The sequence below is a fragment of the Sesamum indicum genome, linkage group LG11, assembly GCF_026168435.1.
Source record: "Sesamum indicum cultivar Baizhima isolate 11 linkage group LG11, ASM2616843v1, whole genome shotgun sequence".
Classification (NCBI taxonomy): Eukaryota; Viridiplantae; Streptophyta; class Magnoliopsida; order Lamiales; family Pedaliaceae; genus Sesamum; species Sesamum indicum.
In genome coordinates this window covers 8,718,326-8,740,120 of record NC_142667.1, presented here as the reverse complement: position 1 = coordinate 8,740,120, position 21,795 = coordinate 8,718,326, and the positions used below count along the sequence as shown (strand labels likewise).

Genomic DNA, 21,795 nt, shown 5'->3' with positions numbered 1-21,795 from the left:
AATTACTATTTGTGACTAAATGATCTTTCCCTTTTATATATTAGTGTAGGGGAAAAAAGCAATTATAATTAATTCTTGAGATCATCTAATTAGGGGTATAATTATTTTATTTAAAAATCAGTGGAATGTATCATTAACCGCCGTTTGCATAGTGGGCCCTTTTCTTATACTAGTACAAATTACAAGTACATCATGTGATAGGGTGCTTGTGTAAAATTTTGTCATTAAATATGGGGTGCAATTACAACTACAGCTTAAGTGGTGTATTTGTAATTTTATAATAAAAAATAAATATTCTTGTAATTAGCCTAATTTAAAAAATGATTAACATAATTAACCCTAGTGTTTATTCTATTTAATTCAAGAAAAAAGACAGAAATAAAAATAATGAAAAATAAATAGTTGGGCTGTATTATGGGCCGACGCGGTTTTATTCGGTCCAATTCGTGAAACCGTTGACTGTTCGCCCCCACACAACGACCGTGACTTTCCATTTTCATTCTGGGGGTCGGGGGCCCCACTAGCACAGCAATCATTCAACCTCTATTACCAGAACATAGTACAATTACTCATGCATATAGGTACAACATACCCGATGCACTACTGGTTCTGGCAGTAGTAAAACTGATTTTCCTATCAGCGTCACTGTTCAAACTTCGCGTCGGCCCTTCAAACCGACTTTCCATATATAAAATTCCGTTGCTACTGACTCTGTAACTGTGATTTTTTCACTATTTTCGTCTGCAAACAATGGGGAATTTTTCTCGTCAGATGAGGCTTACATCGGCTCTGATGAAGAGTTTGCGGTCGCGGTGGGGAGCTGTTGCCGCTGGGAATGCGGGTGGTGCGAGATCTTTCACCACGACGGAGGGCCACCGTCCTACCATAGTTCACAAGCGCAGCTTGGATATTCTCCATGATCCGTGGTTCAACAAGGTGAGAAGAGAATATGTGAATATTTTGGTTAATTTGGTGGTATTTTGAGCCTACTATGATGGTTGAGATATTTAGGATCTGAGATTGTGTTGGTTGGAGTGTCTGCTGATTATTTTTCTAAGTTGGTGATGCAGGTTGGCTACACAATTTTTAGAATTTTGTATGGTTTTTTTTGATGTAGTGAATTGGTTAATTTGGTTATTGCTGTTTGCTTGTGTGTGCACAAGTTTAATTTTACTGATTCTTGTGAAGAGTGCGGTACTGCTACGAAAGAAATTGGAAGAATAGCAAAAACTGGCTGCTGTTATTGTGAAATACAGGACATGATCATATAGTACGAAGTAGGCTGCATAGAAACTATATATGGTCATTATGGTGCGTATCATGAACGCAGGCAGATAAGTATTTGGCTTTAACCGAAATAGTAAAAAGCAGTACCTGCCCCATCTACGTGACAAGTTTAACCTCTTTGTCCAAGGAATATCGGTGGAAGAGTTGTGACTTTTTAGATTTACTTGAGTTTTCTGTTGATAGAATAAAGCCAATTTTAACATTATTTCACTTGCACTTGGTATTCTATTTACTGTTTGGCGCTTAAGGCTTACTGTGCTCATCCCAACTCATGGTTTCTCCTTTGCATTTATACTTGGTAATTCTCATGTTATCTATTTTTTTAATCTTTTAATTTCTGTCTTTTGAGGTAAGTCAACACTCATGAAGTTTAGTGTCACCATTTTATGCTTCACAAATATAGGGAACTGCATTTTCAATGACAGAACGTGATCGACTTGACCTTCGCGGCCTCCTGCCTCCAAATGTAATGTCTCCTGAACAACAAATTGAACGCTTTAGTAAGTTCCCTTCCACCATTTTTCTGATATCGTTGTTACTCTTCAAATGCTTAATCTGAAATATGGCATATCTGTTCATTGGGTACATTAATTTTAAGAAAGATGCTGGGTCATTTATCATGAATTAGTGTTGAGTATTAATTGTGGTTCATGTTATGTGTTTGTTTTATCCCAGGGCTTTCTATATTGGCTCGCTTCAGCAGTAATAGGTTTAAGTTAGTTGTGGTCTTGGTTTAGTTGTGAAGATAATAGCTAGTGCACCAACTAAGAAGAATTTTGCTGGACCATGAAGTGTATCGAGTCATTTAATTTGGGTTAGATGAGAATTTTAAGAGCTTGACCCATTAATTAGTCCAACTTAAGTAAAAATAAATGCTTGACTGTGAGATTTAATTAAAGTTTATGAATTATACTTTTGAGTTTCAATTGCTTGTACTAATATTATTTTTGTTTGTTTCATATCCTTCTATAAATCGTAGTGGCTGACTTGAAGAGGCTTGAGTTAAGTGCTAGAGACGGACCATCTGATCCATACAATTTGGCTAAATGGCGCATTCTTAACCGCTTGCATGATAGAAACGAGACAATGTATTATAAGGTCAGCAAACAAATCTGTTCTTTGTCCTCAAATAAGTGGTTGTTGGTATCCTGCAATAACTATGAGGTGGTATATGTTAATTAACTTAATTTACTGTGGTTATTTTCACTACAGCACTTTCAAGTATAATAATGGCACCACTAAAACTGTGCGTTGATGGTTCTGCATCAACAACATTGCTGTGAATTAGTGCAAGAAACCAAAATGTTGTACTGTAAATGATAATTAAGCCAAGTGTTTTCAGTTATACTTAAGAAATCATACTTGCTTAGCTAGCACAAGAGATCAATTTATGTGCACTTGCTGAGTGCAAGGTAACCTTCCTCAGTGATACTGAAATTTAGAATTTTTCCTTGAATCTTTTACAATTCTTACTAGGATTAGGATAACAAAGGTTTTGGCCAGTAATTAGATTGTTTTGGGAAAGGTGTTAGATTCTGTTGCTCTGCACCACCCCAGTGGGCATCCTTAGCTGTCTCTGAAGGTCATTGCCCGTTAATCAGACTATATCTCAGCTTGTATTCTGTTGGCCTCAGATTGCCTGAGAGTCTAGCATGGCTTTTTAGCGTAGATCTCGATCGAGAATTATTTCCTTTTTATGAGGACTATTAGTTTACATATACCAAAGACCTCTTCTTTCTCTCTGATTTTGATATGATGTTAACAGGTTCTCATTGACAACATTGAAGAATACGCACCTATAGTCTATACTCCTACTGTTGGTCTTGTATGCCAGAAGTACAGTGGCTTGTTTAGGCGACCAAGGGGGATGTATTTTAGTGCAGAAGATCGTGGAGAAATGATGTCAATGGTTTACAATTGGCCAGCAGATCAGGTATGTCATACTTGGGAAAGTCGTTGTGTTTGCTGATGTTTCTGACTTCAGGTGTTACATGCACCAGTTTTTGCTGCCTGTAAATTGCTCCAACTGATATCACTGTGTCGCACCAGAAACATAAGCACCTGATAATGCATTGACTATGAGCAATTTCTTGGTTTGTTATATCGGTGCTGGGCGGCTAAGTTTTAAGTTGTAACATTCTGGTGTTTTACCTACCAATATCAAATAAAAAAATTCCTTGTTTTGCTGCACCAGTTATATTTTACATTATTTTGTACTAGATTGCTGCTTCCGCATCATGTATCCTCTACAGACATTGAAAAGGAGCGCAGTTATTGCGCCGCTTTATCATTAATAATTACCAAAATACTAATATGGCCAACTAAAGTTAGATCTAGTGTTTTGTTTTTAAATACTAGTTTCAGAATTGTCTCCTATGTAACTTACTGCTTTTAATTAATTATTGTTTTTTTCCATATAGGTTGATATGATTGTTGTAACGGATGGAAGCAGAATATTGGGTCTTGGAGATCTTGGGGTTCAGGGAATTGGAATTGCAATTGGAAAGTTGGATCTTTATGTTGCCGCCGCTGGGATAAACCCACAGAGAGTACTGTCTTTTTCCGTTTTACCTCTAAATTGCATGAATATCTTTTATATGACATAAAGTTGAACCTGGCTTTACTTCCAAATTTGCCAATATTTTGTGATAATTCTGAAGCCGTCAAGCTGATGATGATTAAAAACTCAAAAATCAGGTATGGTGTCTATGGTAACTCTAGAACTGAGATGTTTTTCAAGGAGCTAAACCATTGAATACTTAACCCCTTTAAAATGCAAATTATAGAAAGAAGGCGAATTATAAAAAGAAGGCAGGGGTAGTTTTTGTGAATCTTTGACCATAAGCATGCCGAAAGGATTCAAATATAGGAACTTTATTTCATTTAATTTTCTTAATTAATTTTAGATATTATTCCTGCCTATCTATGGTGATAATAAACAGCTGAAGTGTCCATATATCTCGAATGTAGTTCGCATTCCTTTTCTGTTTCTGGTTCTTAGTGAGTATTGATTTGTTCAGTAACTTTTTGATGTTATGTGCCCTACAATTTTACTATGATATTCGATTGATAAAAAATAATTCATGGCATACTAAGTAGTTAATGGAGATCTTTGTTGCCTAATCATGTGGTTCTTGCCTTGCAGCCCTGTCCTCATAATCCATGTCCAATTTCTGTCTATTTCTGTAGGTACTTCCTGTCATGATTGACGTGGGAACCAACAATGAGGAGCTTCTGAAAGACCCTTTGTGTAAGTACATCACAGTTATGCTTGTTATGTAACAAGAAATTCATTTAAATTGTTACTTCTCTAAATATCCTCTTTGATGGTTTGTTTTTTACCTTACCAAGCTGAGGTATACCCAGCATCTGAAAATTCTTCTGTTGATTATTATGACTATTTTCTCTCTCAAGGCCTTGGCATTCTGCCACAATTGTTTGATCTATGTACGAGATGTTTCATGCATATGTTATGTTGATGAAGTTGCTCAGAGCCATTCTGCTGATAATTATGTGTTTCTTGTTTATCGCCGTGAATTCACCAGTGAATGCTTCTATTTGAATTTGTATATCTTGTCAAACCAGTTATTATTGAATTCTGTTTAAAGATTTAAAAGCCCCTTAAGAAATCTAGTAATGTCTTCTACATTGTCCCACTTCTAAATCAGCCTTCCTGTATTGTTAGTGGTTGGTAGGTCATATTCTTCTCCTCTGCTCTTAAGATTCATAACAATGACCTTACTGCTATTTTCTTGCAGATCTGGGATTGCAAGAGCACCGTCTTGACGGGGATGAGTATGTTGCAGTCATTGATGAATTCATGGAAGCAGTCTTTACTCGTTGGCCGCATGTGATTGTCCAGGTGCTTATTTGACTTGCTGGTTGATTATAACCTTCTGATTTTAGTGTGCCGTGTTGTTTAATTTGTAATTCAAAGAAAGTTAATTTCCTCTAAGTTACTAACGCACACAGAATATGTGCAGTTTGAAGATTTTCAAAGTAAGTGGGCCTTCAAGCTGTTGCAGCGTTATAGGAATGAATATAGAATGTTCAATGATGATGTTCAGGTTGGTATTCATCTCCAAGTACTTTTGTGCTACGCCTATTAATGGCATTTATGCCCTGAACTTGGCATAGCATCTAGACTTTTATCTTAAATCAATAATTAGTGAAAAATTCTTGAGATGTTAGAGAGGCAGTGCTTTCACTGATCATGTTTTTAAGATCTGTGTCTAATATGGACCATAAATGGGCTAATGCATTCTTATAATACTTGTTCCAACTTGACTTGAAAATTTGAGCTGCTGAGAACGGGCATAGTTCAGTTATTTACACCTTCAAACCGATTGATATGAGCATGCATGGTGAAAAAGATATAAATGATAAGTAAAGCAACAGCAGCAGGATTTTATTTTAGCGGACAGATTAGGGACATTTTTGGTGTGTAAAGTGTAACAAATGTAGATTGAGACTTACTTTATTGGAGTATTCATGGGGATTATAAGATGTATTTTGACTAGATTAGTAGAAGGTCTTTGTATTCCGTATCTGGGATCATGCTTCTGCAACTGAATAAGTCTTATATGGGAGGCAGTCTCATTTTCTCAGATAGAATTCATATGAATGTTCCAATAGAGCATTTGTTTGGATATTAATAGTGGATATGGATTGAGGAGGATCTCTAGTTGACGTCTCTCCCTCTCTCTCACACACAGACACAGTCTGAAATGTGCATACATAATATGTTTGGCTTTTCATGCAATCTAGACATAATGGGAGTTTCACTTACGAGAAACACCTGTTAATGTGTATGAAAACAACGAATACAAATTGCAGCCAGAAAAAATTATTGTCAAGAACTTTCACTATTCACATATGATAAAGCTTTATGGTTAACATAGAACTCAAAAAATTAAACATTGATACAAAGTCGACTTGAATTTGTGCTCTTAAGTTGTCTATGTCTATTGAGGGAAGCACTATGTTATATGTGATGCAGATGAACTATCTTAAATGCTATCGGGCATGAAAACCTTAGGAGAAACGAATTTATTTGGTATATTCCAAAAGAGTGAAGTTCTAAATACATCACATGCTTAATTCACTTATTGAATTCTAATTTAAACAAGACATGCCATAAAAAGGAAATTAAACCAAGAATAATACTAGGGTCTAAAAGATTGATAATTAAAAATAAATGAAGTTACTATTATAATATCAGTTGCATAAGCTGCATGGATTTCAGATAGAACCACCAAGAGATCAAGTGAAAGAGAATGCGGGTTTCATACCTTGTTCTATGAATTATGATCTTGCAAGATCCTAAGCACCATGAATTGAGGATTGATGCTTGTTACTGCTGTCATGAGATTTTTTTGTTCTTTTAGTAGTATCATCCTGTGATAACAAAACTGATTTCTGAATAACTGAATGGTATAAGACATTAGGCATTTCCTGGTCTTCACAATTGAAAAATCAGTTTACGTGTGTGGTTCCCTGCAAATATACCAACAGGGAACAGCAGGGGTTGCACTTGCTGGTCTTTTAGGAGCAGTTAGAGCACAAGGAAGGCCGATGATTGACTTCCCAAAGATGAAGATTGTCGTTGCTGGTGCTGGGAGGTATTATTTTATTGTTGTAGTTGGTTCCTCCGTTTGTTCATTGTACTAGTAGCTGAGACTTGAATTACAGTGCTGGAATAGGCGTTCTCAATGCTGCAAGAAAAACGATGGCTAGGATGCTAGGAGATACTGAAGTTGCTTTTGAAAGTGCTAGAAGTCAATTCTGGGTTGTTGATGCTAATGTGAGGAATCTACTAGTATATATCTTTTAATTTGCTTACTTTTTGGTTGGTTTCTATGAGTTTGATGCGTTTCTTAGAGAATACAACTGCTGCTTGCTTTTAAGCTGAAACATCAAGCAACAATTTTCTTGTTTCCATCTGCAGCTATTCAAAAATATTTTTCAACAGCTGCAATTACTTAAATAGTAAAATGATAATGCTTATGCGATTCAGGGTCTTATAACGGAGGCACGTGAAAACATTGATCCAGAAGCTCGCCCATTTGCTAGGAAGGTGAGAGAAACTGAACGGCAAGGGTTGGCAGAAGGAGCAAAGCTCGCGGAAGTGGTCAGTATATTAGGACTTGAGCAACTTCTAAGATTGGATGCTTAATTATTAGATGTCCTCTAGGATCCGCTTAAATGCCTTCTAATCACATCCGTTTATGATACGGTAATCTATCAATTGATCTTATTTAGATCCCTCCTATTACTGTGTATCATAGAAAATATCTGTTAAAATTTTTTTACAATATTTTATGAATATTAGATTCAAAGAAGTACCAGAGAACGAGTTATCTCTGTTCTATAGCATCTTTTTTCTTTTCTTTTGTTTTTTACACCAAACTTTTTGGAAAAATTGGTTGATTTTTTGTGACAATTATGTTGTCAGACCAACCCCTTTGAGCAACTGCAGTGGAACTTGTAAGTATGACCATGACATTTAGAAGGTTAATCTATATGACCTCTAGCTTATTAACATGACATAGAGATCTAAGAAGCTGTTTAGACTGCTAATTTAAGTAGTTTAACCAGCATATATGTGAGAATACTCTATAGAGGTGGTGTTGGTCTATCTGTGCCCTTGTCATACTTCAGAGATCAACCTTATATGTTACCACATATGAGCAGTTAAAAAGACTAAGGACTTCCTTGTCAATTCAAATTGGACCCTTTTCAGGTCCTCAGTCAATGGATATGCTTAATATCAAAGAGAACATATTAATATGCATGTATGTTGTATGAATATTTATTTTCTCGGATGTTTAAGTTTTATGTTCCAGTTTAAAGTGACTGATAAATTTATGCATAAGAATTGTTTGGTTTTCATCTAATCAGGTAAGGCAAGTGAAGCCAGATGTGCTTCTTGGTTTGTCTGCTTGTGGAGGTTTGTTTTCCAAAGAGGTATGCAATTCATTTTCATCTGTTTTAATTTCTTACAATATTTTCCACCAGTAGAATAATTGCTTGCATTGTTTCTTTAACTTATGCTTTTTCCTCCATTCATGTTCCCCTGGATGCCTTAAGAAACACTAGAAGTTGTAGTTTTATGTGGAATCAAACTGCTTTCCAATTGTCAGGTATTAGAAGCTCTCAAAGGTTCAACTTGATTCCATGCTTTCCAATTGTCAGGTATTAGAAGCTCTCAAAGGTTCAACTTCTACAAGACCTGCAATTTTTCCAATGTCTAATCCTACGAAAAATGGTACTATTCTAAGTTGATCAAATTTGTTAAGTGAACATCTTTTTCTCCTGTTTTATTGAGAAAATTCTGTGAGTACTCTTTCAGCTGAGTGCACCCCAGAGGAAGCATTTTCCATAGTTGGCGACAACATCATTTTTGCCAGTGGGAGCCCATTTAACAATGTTGATCTTGGTATGTTTGTGACTTTGCTTGGTGCTGCTTGCTTCCATTCATTTTCATTCAATTTTCTCTCGCTACATGTAATTTAAAGCCACATACAGTTGTACTGCTGAGAATGGAGAACTGTAGACTGGTATTAAGCGTGTGAAAATATATCCCATTCACATCCAGACTCTTTGTCAAACTAAGTCTTAGATATCTAAATACGTGGAGGACTTTAATCCAAAAACAGGTTGCACTGTCTTATATACCGATTTTTAGTATCATTCTATTGAGATCTGCACGATCGCTTGCATAACCGTCGGGTTACCATATTATTTCTTGCAGCATATTCGCTTAAATTCTTCTACAAGGATTGTGAACTTGTGAAATGAGTTTGTTCACTCGTTGAGTTTACTGTTTAATCTCAGAATTTTGGCTCTCTCCTAGGATGATTCTATATGATGCCTTCCTAGTCTTGTTATGCAGATCTGTTTCTAGAATTACACTGTTGTGTAAGAATTCTGCCGATTATCAACAAAATGTCATTTTGTTGAATGGATTATTTGCTGATGTTTCAATATGGCGCTGCTTGCTTATTCCCGCTGAGTTGAACTCATAGTTCTACTGAATTAAAGAACAAAATAAAGAGTGTGAGAAGTGCCATACAGCAGATAACCTTTAGGATTAGTGACAAAGATATTGTTAGGCGACTGAGCTTAAATTTATGAAAGAACCAGAGCATGATGGGAGATAAGCAAAGTTATCCAAATGTTCCTGGAGTGCATGCCATTTTGCAGGCAGAATATATCTGTTTTGATGGATCTGTTCGAGATTATTCAACTGCTTCCTCCTAAAAATTGTATTGCTTTCTGACTGCAACTAAAAATGCACAGGAAATGGTCATGTTGGCCACTGCAACCAGGCAAATAACATGTTCCTTTTTCCCGGGTTAGATACTGAAAATTCTAATCCATGAATCATCTGTTTACCGTTAGTCCTTCTTTTTAATGAATTCTTGCTCAATTGCAGGATTGGACTTGGAACACTTCTATCTGGATCTAAGATAGTATCAGACGGAATGCTCCAGGCAGCAGCTGAATGGTATATACAATTTTAAACTTTTGATTTTTCAGATACAGTATACTTGTTATTGCAACCCGGCTATTAAATACAGAATAGTGTTACTGGATTAAGAAATCTCTTTCAACCTGGGTTTTGGTGCTGTCCTGGAACAGTTGAATCTATAACAAACTAACACCTGTATGATCCTTTGCTGCTTAGTCCTTAATGTAGAGTATTCTCCAAACTTTGCTACATGACTTTACAGACTTCTTCTTGGAAGTAATGACAAAATATTGTATTCTCCAAAATAATCTAAGACCTTTTTGTCCCAATGATATCAAACTTACCATCTGCGAGAAATTGCCTTGTGATGTTGGAGCCATTTAGGACAAGAACTGCTTCGCTGATATCTTGTGGGTCTTAACATTTGCATTTTCATGAAAACTATGCACAATATAGAGGTCGAATTAAATTACAAAGACCTCCTTTAGCCCATCAACTCAAGTTGTCTTCACTAACATTCTTTATAACTACAGCCTTGCTGCATATATGACCGAGGAAGAGGTACTTCACGGGATTATTTATCCGTCAATTTCAAGGTAGTCAATCTTCTTCTCTACCTTCAAGCCAAATATTTTTCTTCATATCGTCAATAGTTTCCTAAATATTGAAAAACATGCAGAATACGTGATATAACAAAGGAGGTAGCTGCAGCAGTCATTGAAGAAGCCATAGAAGAGGACCTGGCAGAAGGATACCGCGAGATGGATGCACGAGAACTGCAGAAACTTAATAAGGTATAAAAGTTATTTTTTACGTTCGAATTACCTGAGCCTTTGATTTTTCCCTTCTTGCTGATTCGCTTTCTGGAGCCCTTTTATTATTTCATTCCAAAGCCCCCGTTAATTTCTAAGAGACTAAAGTTTTACAAAGCTCATATTTAGAGGGGACTATATCATAAATTGCCTGCAAAATTTCTGAAGTACATCTCTGCATCTATCACATAAATCACCTCTTATCAAAATTTACCTTCAAATGACCTGCATTTCTTCACTTTGTACTTTCATTTGTAAATGACTCCTAGTTAAGCTTCTTCATTGTCCTTATACCAGCAAGCCAGATTCTAAGATATAGCATTAAACGGATAGATCACTAATGATATTATCAGGAAGCGAATAAGGTAGCCGAACAAGGTATATCAGTGTCCGAGTGTTAGAACAAGCTTATTTCTCATGCAGACATTGATTCCAAATAATATCATATTTACTTATGGGGAATTATTCTATTATACCCAAAATATGATATGTGTTGCATATCTTTGAACCTTGCTCCTTGATTTCAGCTGTAACCCATAGGAAATACTTCAAAACACAAGGCATAACTGCATCAAGTACTTGTTTATATCTACAGAATATGAATTAAGTAAAAGGACTTCATCATGGTTCCCCCCAATATTGCCTAATATATTCCAGACATTGAAATTACTGGGGGAAAAATACAACGGCAACTCTCTAGTCCTTTTATTTGTTGATTAATGGTAGTTCATCTATTATGTTTATCTATGTGAAAATCTACACATCTGTTCAAAGTTTGGAGCTAAACTTTCGTGGTTGACATAGCCGTATTATTATTGGTGTTGCAGGATGAGATCAGAACATTTGTAGGGAACAATATGTGGAATCCTGAGTACCCAACATTGGTTTACAAGAAGGATTGATTGAAGAGTTACAATTAGTTTCACAGTTTGTATGAAGGGAATTTATAGGTCGGATCCTGTTACTGTCCCATCCCATGCAAGGGAATTGAGTTGTGTATCTATTCATCTGTTTTTGTTCTCATGAACTCTTCCAATTGCTGATGTTGTAAATGTAAACCACCAACGGAAGTGACTGTATCTCTCTCTACAATTCAATTCAATAATAAATAGGCGTATGATGTTAATTACTAAATGCACTCACATAAAAATGTTTGATCCGGCATGCACTTTTCCATTTGCATCGGGCGCCCTTCCACTACGGGGTATCATCTGCCCGGCAGAATTCACATAGTCTGGTGTGCAAATGAGTCGAGCTCGTTCAAAAGTTCAAGTTTGAGCTCGAGCTCAAGTTCGGTAAGTTTAAAAAGATAGATTCGAGCTCGAGCTTAATTAATTGTATTCTTAAAATATTTGAATTTTAAAAAAATATGAATTATTGTACCATGTGGAATACATTATTTAAAAAATTAAATGAAAATCAGAGAAGAAAATATTCACAAGAAAACAAAAAAAATGCAATACTATTAAAGAAAATTGACAACCATGATCAAAAATCATTTGGTCCAATCATTCTATGAGAAGTAAATCAAAGTTCAATTCCACTACTTAATTTTTAAACTAGCATCAACAAATTCACTTCACCTAAACGTCACAACTCTATTAGTCCATTAAGTTTGTTTTTAAATAATATAAACTAAAATACCATATTTTAATATCATCTAAAACTAAAATATGAGATATGGACTAATACTTCTAATATATAGTGAACAAATGCTTTTTCTTGTGATGGATTGAAATTGTAATGATAAATTCATATGCATTATATTAACTATTTATTTACAAAAAGAAAATAATCAAGACATACTAAATTGTTAATTAAGTTTATTTTTAGCTAATATAAATAAAAATACCATATTTTAATATCATCTAAAACTAAAATATTATATATTAACTTATAATATATGGTAATTTTTGAAATAAATGCATTTGATTGTAGTGGATATGGAATTAAGGTAAATTACAACAACCTCCGCTGAAGTTTGGCATAGTTAAAAATATCCCCTCGTTGTTTAGAAAATTACGATTAACCCTCTGATTTTAATGGCCGTTTAACAATTAGCTCATTCCCATCTCCGTTATGTTCCCATCCATTTTTTATGGTGAACTGACCAAAATGCCTTTGTGAACTAAAAATTATAGTTTTATTTAGTTTTTAAAATCATCTAATTTTTTTATTGACTAAGTGAATAATTTTTTTTAATTTTTCATCCACTTTGTCTGATTTTTTTTATAAATTTTTATTTTTTAAAAAAATAAAAAAATACAGTAAGAGTATAGTTGATAATTTCATACCTCCATCAAAGGATTACATAATTTCATCAAACATTAGGGGGTACTTGTAATTTTTCAAATAGTGAGGGGGTATTCGTAATTATGCCAAACCTCATAGGTCGTTGTAATTTACCCTTAAAATAACTAATGTGCATAAAAATATGTTAACCTAAAGAGGCCCAAGTGGCCCAAAAAAAAAGAAAAGAAAGAAAGAAACGGAAGGCTCCAGGGTACCCGAGGAGGCCCGAGACATCACACACTCATAATGCTCTCAAGAGGCCAAGGATGACCCTGCCCACAGTCTAACTAGGCAGGCCCATACAGTCTAAGTAGCCAAGGAAGAAGGAAAGATAGCCAGGACATCCCACGACTCCGACCATGATTAAAGCCCGACAAAACATTCGATCCAAAAGACCCACACAAATGGCAGCCCACACTCCACCATAGCATCCAGTTGGCATTGGTGTCAGCAACCACCTCGAACCACATTAACCTTGAGAGTCCCACGTGAGCAAGGAGGGATTCCTCGACGGCTGGGACTCCTCACAGGCGAGGGGTCTTTGAAGATAAAGATGATTCCTACTAAAACACTCCTAGCTACGGATAAGGATGATTTATCTCTTATCCCAACTATCCCAACCAAATTTTTCAAAATTCTCAAGAGTGAGATACACTTACATGTTTGGTCTCTCCAGGCGAGGGACGCCCCTCTCACTCTCCAAACACCTCTCTTACTCTCTAAACTATCTCTTAAGGCTCTCTCTAAGCATAATATCACGTATTCATATACTTTTCACCAAATGTATTCACCATATCTCGATTCTTAATTAAGTTCACTTACTTTTTTTTCTAATGTCCCTACTAATTCGATTTTTAATATGCAAGACGTACCCTAGAAGAGCAGGAGGGTACTCTCCTTAAAAAATAAACCCTGCCCCCAAACAGGCATTCTCTTGAGAAAATAAGCCCTGCTCTCCAGTCCGGCATCTTACTCAGAGAATAAGCTTTGCCTTTAGGTAGACATCCCCTCAGTGAATAAATCCTCAAATACAAGCTTCTCTCATGGAGTATCTTTAATATTTTAATTTAATAATTTTTTTAAGGTTTATTTTACCACCTTCGATGTGTTAACATGTATCTTCTTGTAGGAATTTCACGAGGGAGGCATCTTTCTCAAACTTCTCAGATTATAACCCTGCCCCTAGCCAGGCACCCCCTCATAAAAAGTCTTGTCTTCCACACAGGCACATAGGTCCTCCTCCGTGGAGGCACCCCAACCTCCTTCGAGTAGGCGCTTAGGTCCTTCGTTGTTGGATTTTTAAGCTCTGTTTCATGCAGGCTCTTAAGCCCTCCTCCGTGGAAGCATCTAAGTCCTGCTTTCGTCGGACACCTTATTCTTCCTCAAGCGAGGTCTCTAAATCCTGTTCCAAAGAGGGCCCCACAAATAAGCTTTCATCCAAGGAGACACAATAACTTTGCTTCATGCAAAACCTATTCGTAATATATACATGTCTTTGCTATTCAATATTTTATTGCAGAAAAATAAAGTCCTACACGGGAGTAGGCACAAAAGACACTCCTTAAGCGCTCCTCCGTTGAGGCACCTTCATAAAAAGCCATGCTTCGTACAGGCACAAAGTCAGTTTTTATTTTTCTAAGCATGCTTGTGCTACTAACATTGTTTGCAGGAATTCAAAAAAAAAAAAAAAACTCCCTCTTCGAACCTCGCCTATGAAGACATTTATTAATAAGTGCTAAAATCTCAACTTATTAGAGTGAGGGGGAGGGGGCAATTAATGTACATCAAAAAATTTCTGTTCATTCTTTCCTTTTTTTTTTTTTTCTGTTCATTTTCTCTCTTCTTCCATTCTTTAAGAGTGTTAAAAATTTAGACAAAGATAAGAAATTTGTAAGCTTAATTTGAAACGAATTTTCATTAGGATAATTTGAAAGAAATTTTGATTCTGTTTAAATCAATATGAATGACTAAATATCTTTTTTTTTGTGATTTTTTATTATTTTAATTTTCCTATTGTTAAGTTTTATATTTCTCTTAAACAAATTCATTTTTGTATATCAGATATTTGTTAGTTGAAATTGGCCTTCAAGATTGTAGTATTCTCTCCATCAATACATTCCATTTCATAAAACAATTCACATTAAACGCAATAAGATAAGCTCTTTATTTACCAATAATTAACATAGACATCATCAATTTAAATACTTTATTAAAATTTGGTATTAATACTCCACCATAGCATTTATGGACATACCAAGAGGAGAAATGTGTGGCTCCAATTATTACAAACTTAAAATACAAACTCATTGAAAGTTTAGTTTCTATGTAATTATGTAATTAAAGTTCCCAACTCAAATATCACTGTTGATCCACCTAATAATACTGATGATCGACTTATAATTTCATTCGGCTAGTCCCCGTGACTTATCTCATGAAAAGTGTGTAAAATGAGTTGTCTACTCAATAAATAGAGCTAATTAGCCTATATACACTCACACACAGATGACACAAACACAAACACACATACGTAATAAGACAAATTCTATGCAATGGTACCAACCTACAAATATTCATTATACAAGCACCACATAATCATGCAATAACCAGTACTAACAATCATATATCAATCCACAACGTAATACACTCGAAATTATTATTATTATTTTTTTCTTTAGGCCCTGCTTACCCAACTAGAGTGCATCATTCAATGGTTTTGTCGGCTATCATCATATCAATCGGTATCATATAATATACAACAAAGAATACCCGTCAAATGCGATATCCCCACACCAACCTCAATTTGTAGAAATATCAGCACAGGATATCACAATGACCATGGCATCCCCATTGTAATACGTGCCCTAGTTAGGTAAGTAATCTCTTTATCTTAATTTACAACATCCCCATCGATAATTTCATTATTCAATTTCATTCAACAATAAAATATAACATCGCATCATCATTCATCTGTCTTTACTACACCATAACCACGTATAAATACATAACAATTATATATATGTATATATATAAATCTATTTAACTATACATACATCATCCTCAAAATGATTAAGTTAGTAGAAGACTAGAAGGACCTCGTCAACTTTTTATTTTATCTTCATGTCCTATAATAAATTATAATAGGTATAATCATTATCTCGAAAATGTCGTGAACTCTGAATAAAATATTAAATAGTACGATATTCTAAGCTTTTCAAGTATACATAATTTATCAATTAATTCATAATAATTTATTAATTGAAACCCCTCATATTGTTATATCTGTTGTTTTTTACAACATCTCTAGGTTAACACTAGAATTATATCAAAATCATGTACTCTTTCAATAAAGATAATATTTCTTATAATTTTCTTTGTTTCTAGTATTTTATAATCAATTCCTCAATATTATGACAATTAATTAAAACACCTATACATATAATTAAATATATGATTAATAATTTCAATTACGTTATATAAATCTATCACTAACTTATAAATAATCAAATCTGTATTATTTTTTATTAAATATTAATTTGAAATAGTAAAATTGTATTTAATAAATTTACTAATTAATAATATAAATGCAGGAAATAAATAAAAAATTTCTAATGATTGGTTACCTGATTTTCATAATTAAGATTCCACTGTGTGTGTGTGTTTTAAACTGCATGTGCATATATGCAATTAAATCCGTATGTATATAAATATAAATAGTACATATTATTCTTGTTTGCATAGGGACGCGTGCCACCAGTCACCAACTTTTACCCTTAATTTTTGGGATAATTACATTTTTCTCCCACGAGGTTTGGTGTAATTACGCATAAATTTTTTGTGGCTTGGGAAATTACATCTAGCTCCCTAAGGGTTTACTTCTCTATAACAAATAAATCCATTCATTAGTCAAAATTTATCAAATTTGCTGATATTATTAAAAAAAATTGAAAACAAAATCAATATTTATTTTTGTTAGACATATTACTGATTTATTGCAGGTCAAGTAAATATTTTTATGATCAAATTACCCTCATACGTCTTCATGCGTTAATTCATGTGATGAGGTATATCTTCACCATTATAAGATTATTTTAGTTGGGAAAAAATTATTTCACCTACAATAAGTTAGTAATAATTCAATCGAAAGTAAATATCAATTTTTATTCATTTTTTTTATTTATATCATTAAATTTGGTGAATTTTACTAATGAATGGACTTATTTGTTAGATGGAAGCAAATTTCATGAACGTTAGGCATAGTTTTTCAAATCATAGAAAGTCTATATATAATTACACCAAACCTTAGAAGAGGGAAGTGTAAGTATTCCTTAATTTTATATTATTTTAGTGCATCTTATCTTTTTTTCTCAAAATTCCAACTTTATCCCTCAAATTTGTTACTTATTGTTAATTAAAGACTTTAACTTGGAGATCATTTGTAACATATAATCATAATCATATATAATTTATAACATAGTTTATGGTTTATGTAATTCATAATCATTGTCCACAACTCCCTTATTGAGATAAATCATAATCATATACAATTGTTCATAAATAATTTAATCATAGTAGTTTAGTATTATTTGTATTAATTAATCATAGTAATTTAATATTTTTCAATAATTTTAGAATAATATCAAATAATATATAAAATAAAATATAAACTTTAATATTATTTGAAAACTTTTATATTAACATTAATGCGCATATTTGAAAATAAATTAAAAATGATCTATTTGAATTAAAATTATTGTAATGAGGGTAAAGTAGTTCAATATAAAGTTGAATTTCTTTACAAAAAAATCAAAGCAGTTAGAAACACCCTCGCCTTATAATATACGGATACTTGAAAAAATTATTCGATGCAGGGTCGGTCACGTGTTGGACACGGACATTGCTCGGACACGACATCGACGTGTCCAATAATTTGAAAAAGAAAAAAAAAAAAAAGACACTATGTCAGACACGCTAACACATTTTGGAGGCATGTCCGACATGTTTTGGACATGTTTTGTATTCAAGACAAAATGAATTTTAAGCTTAATAAAAAAAATAATTGACTCCTCTTAAACTAAAAATATTATGATGTGAAATTACTAAAATTCGAGAGATGTTCACAATAATTTAACTAATTTAAATTATTAAAAAAATTTCATTTGCATTCTTTTAAAATAAATTGATTGTGTATATTTTTGCAACCATATTCGATTAGAAATGTAGATGTAAGACATACTATTTTATATTTTATTTTAATATTTTTCATATTTCATACTTTAGTTTTATGAAAAATTGAGAATATATATAATAAAAATATATATTATATATAGTCGTGTCAGTGCGTGTTGTGTCCTAATTTTTTTACATTTTTCGTGTAACCTTCTCCGTGTCCATGCATCACAGATCCTCTCTCTTTCGAAATGCTTCTACCTTTTGACTTAAAATTACTTCTTTAAATAATTTTAAAAATAAAATTGACATTCTAAATATCATAAAAATATTTTTTTAAAATTAAAAGTTGAAAAATACTTTTTCAAAACTCACGTAAACAGTCCCTATATCTGTTAATTCATCGTAGGTTTTGCTTATTTTTTATTTTCGTGTTAGAGCAACATCAAGCCCTAATTTCATGAAATTCTTTATTTTAAAGGCTTATAATTTGAAAATTATATAATATTAGTGATGTTACTGTGAATGAACCAGCAACATTCCTTCACTTTTGGTTGAGTTTTATTGAATTAATTGGAAAAGGATTAGATTTTTTCAGAATAAGTTAAGCCATACGTTTACCTACTCTAGATGGGATATATTTTCTTTCTATATATATAATATATAATTTATTATATCTGATTCGTTTTCCATTACGAGATCGTTCTGATGGAATGTTGCATGGACTGACTTGATGAAACGAAGGAAATAAGTTGGAAATATGCACAAACAAAGGAGTTAAGCTTGTTCCCGATGTAAGTAATCTAATGATCAAATTATTGGAGGGAAGCTCATAAGTTTACAATATGGGAGCTAGAAGACACTAATATGTTGTAATAATAGATATATGTAGTCCCATTAATGAGAAGCTGTTAGAGTTTTCGGCCAATGTAGGGATGGCAACCGATCTCTCCATATTAAGATATGTATTTCTCATTTATAGGGGTATGTTGATCCACTATGTTCTGACAGAGACTCTTTGGGCCTAGATTTCCTAGTCATAGTTATGGGTTTTCAGTTTTTTGAAAAGGACGAGATTCGTGGAGTGGTCCAACACTGAAATACTGACTTTTGTACATATAATCTACTTCCCCTAATCTAAACTTTTGGAGGGAACTTCCAATTTTGAATGTTGGCATTGATCTTGCTCGTTCATTCTGATATGTCTTGTCAACTTCCTTCTTTTTCTACTCGTTGCATCTTTTCTTCATCTTTTGTCTAGATCGTTGAAACCACCACCCTTCACATAAGGTCCTGCTATATAAGGAAAGGGTCCCCTCATTTCCTTCTTTATGATTTTTTATATCATCTTTTTGTAAAATTTTACAGACCTTTTGATCTCAGAAAGGACTTGAGAGTGAACCTGTGGTGTTTTCGGCCTACATTTTAAGTATCTCTTTGAACCTCTTTTTTTTAATAATGTCCCATAACTCTGACTCTACATCTAATTCTGTCTTTGATTCAAAGTCTTCATCACCATCTTCACTTCCCTCAGGATCAATGGAAGTGAAGAGGGTTTATGAAGAAATTGAGGTTCATGAAGATCCGGCCTTGTTGACTAGCACCAAACATCTTCTTGGTTTGGAGATGGCGAAGATTCTTTTATCAATTGCCTTGTCCATTAGACATAGATATCATATCCCTCTATGCCTCGTTTACTTTGTTGGATATGATACATGAGTGATAGGATAATCCAAGATTAAATATAGAATAAGATAATCCATGATTTTTTTTATTAATAATCCAGGATTAATTATATATTGTTTACTCTATTTGATAAAAAATATTAGGATATATATTGTCATATATTTGCATTGTGGAATAAGATTAATTAAAACCACAAAATATCATTTTATATATATTTTATTGAATAGCATATATAAGTATATATTAAATAGTAATAGATAGAAAATAAATAAATATCTTACTTAGTACAAATATATAATTTATTCTCTCTCTCGCTCTCAGATCAATATTTTATCATGGGTTCGAACCTTATCAAGGATTGATTCCAAATCGCAAGTCGAGCTCCTGAAACTTCTTTTGAATTTTATGTCCATCGGAGCTCATTTCTTTTTTCCAATTAAGAAGTAAAAAAATAAAAAATAAAAATCAATAAAATGAAATGACTAATTAATATATATTCCCTTTTCATAACTTGGACAACCCAAAAAATTTAAAATATTATTTCATAAGTGAAACAAATTTCAAATAACCACAAGTTCAAAGAAAATAAAGTTCAATTAGAAACAAGATTTTTTGTGTTTATTACATAAATACAATATTATATTTTATCCTTTAACTGTATGCTTTTACTTTGTAATTATAGTAATTTCTATTTATAAAGTACCTATTAAATTTTAGTTAGCATGTTTTTTATTTATAAATTTATTTTATCATAATAATGGAATAATTTTATTGAAATAATACAAGTCACGTGCTTCTGGCTGGTACTAAAAAATGACTTGAAAAATCATCTTATATTATTAAATGTTGATTTCCGTTTATTGTATAGGAAGTTTATATATATATATATATGGATCGTTTGGGCGCATGATTATGCATAATATGATTGTCTACATGTATAATTACATTGATGTATATGTTGGGAGTATTTATTTATTTATAAGGGTAAAAAGATAAATTTTTACATACAAGTCATATAATAAACATATACGCTTTACCACACTACATAATTTTCAATACCACTATAAATACTCAAAATATTATTTTTTAAGGGAGACGATTCATTGATTTGACATCTGATAGGCATAAAAAACTCTCTCTCAAAATTGGTATTGATTTCACCTGGTGCGCAATCGTGTCATGAGTAAAATTTTCATTTCATCATCGTCTAATTCTCTCCCCTTTTTGAAAAAATTTTCAAAAAGTAGAACTTTTGCCATAGTTTTATAACTTTTTCGAAAAAATTAGACATTTTTTTTTCTTATGAAATGTCTATTTTAAATTTTTGCCTTATAAAAATTGTATTTCAATAAAAAATTAGATGTTTTTTTTTAATCTTTTATATTTATTCATATATTACAATATTAATAATTTAAAAAAGAATACCCTCAATAGTCTTTTTACGTTCAATCATATTTTTTAATTCCTTCAACCAAATATCAAATTATATTATTACATTAGATATCATACATCAAACCAAACACCATACAACAAATGAAAAAAAATAATTATCATTCTATTTCTCGTCCCATCTAATTACATCATATCTAATCCTATCACACGAACTAAACGAGGTCTTAATAATCTTTTTACATTTAATTATATTTTATAATCCCTACCAAACACCAAATTATATTTCACATATCGAATCATCTGTTAGATAATAATAAATAATGGGATTAATTATCATTTTATTTTTCATATCACTTAATCACGTCATACTTAATTCTATCGCACGAACGAAACGAGATCATATCATGTACCACACATTGCACGAACAAAACGAGATCATATCATGTACCACACATTGGGCTGACCCACAACCGGCAGGCGGCGGCCACACCCCAACGGTGCACCTCACCCCATGACCCACTTCTCTTTTTTTCAAATTTCAAAATTTTTAAACGTTACCCAAAAAATAAAATTGAAAGAGGAAAGGTACAACACCGTTAAACCTGTCGCATTCAACCCCACCGTACTACAAGTGGAAGGGAACCACCCAAATATTACTCCGTTGTCCGCACTGCGCACCTGGCGCAA

The 21,795-nt window shown here is 33.1% G+C and overlaps 1 protein-coding gene across 1 annotated transcript; it reads left to right on the top strand.

Moving 5' to 3' along the window:
• Nucleotides 1-676: 676 nt before the first annotated feature.
• NAD-ME1 (NAD-dependent malic enzyme 1) lies at nt 677-11,706 on the top strand. Its single transcript, XM_011095173.3, has 19 exons — nt 677-936; nt 1,691-1,787; nt 2,267-2,385; nt 3,053-3,220; nt 3,708-3,836; nt 4,477-4,537; nt 5,046-5,149; nt 5,271-5,354; nt 6,802-6,908; nt 6,979-7,090; nt 7,304-7,417; nt 8,188-8,253; nt 8,482-8,554; nt 8,639-8,725; nt 9,589-9,643; nt 9,725-9,796; nt 10,294-10,356; nt 10,440-10,554; nt 11,400-11,706. Exons 1-19 carry the CDS (start codon nt 751-753, stop codon nt 11,472-11,474), a joined length of 1,887 nt encoding a protein of 628 aa, XP_011093475.1. The 5' UTR covers nt 677-750; the 3' UTR covers nt 11,475-11,706.
• The last annotated feature ends 10,089 nt before the right edge of the window (nt 11,707-21,795 follow it).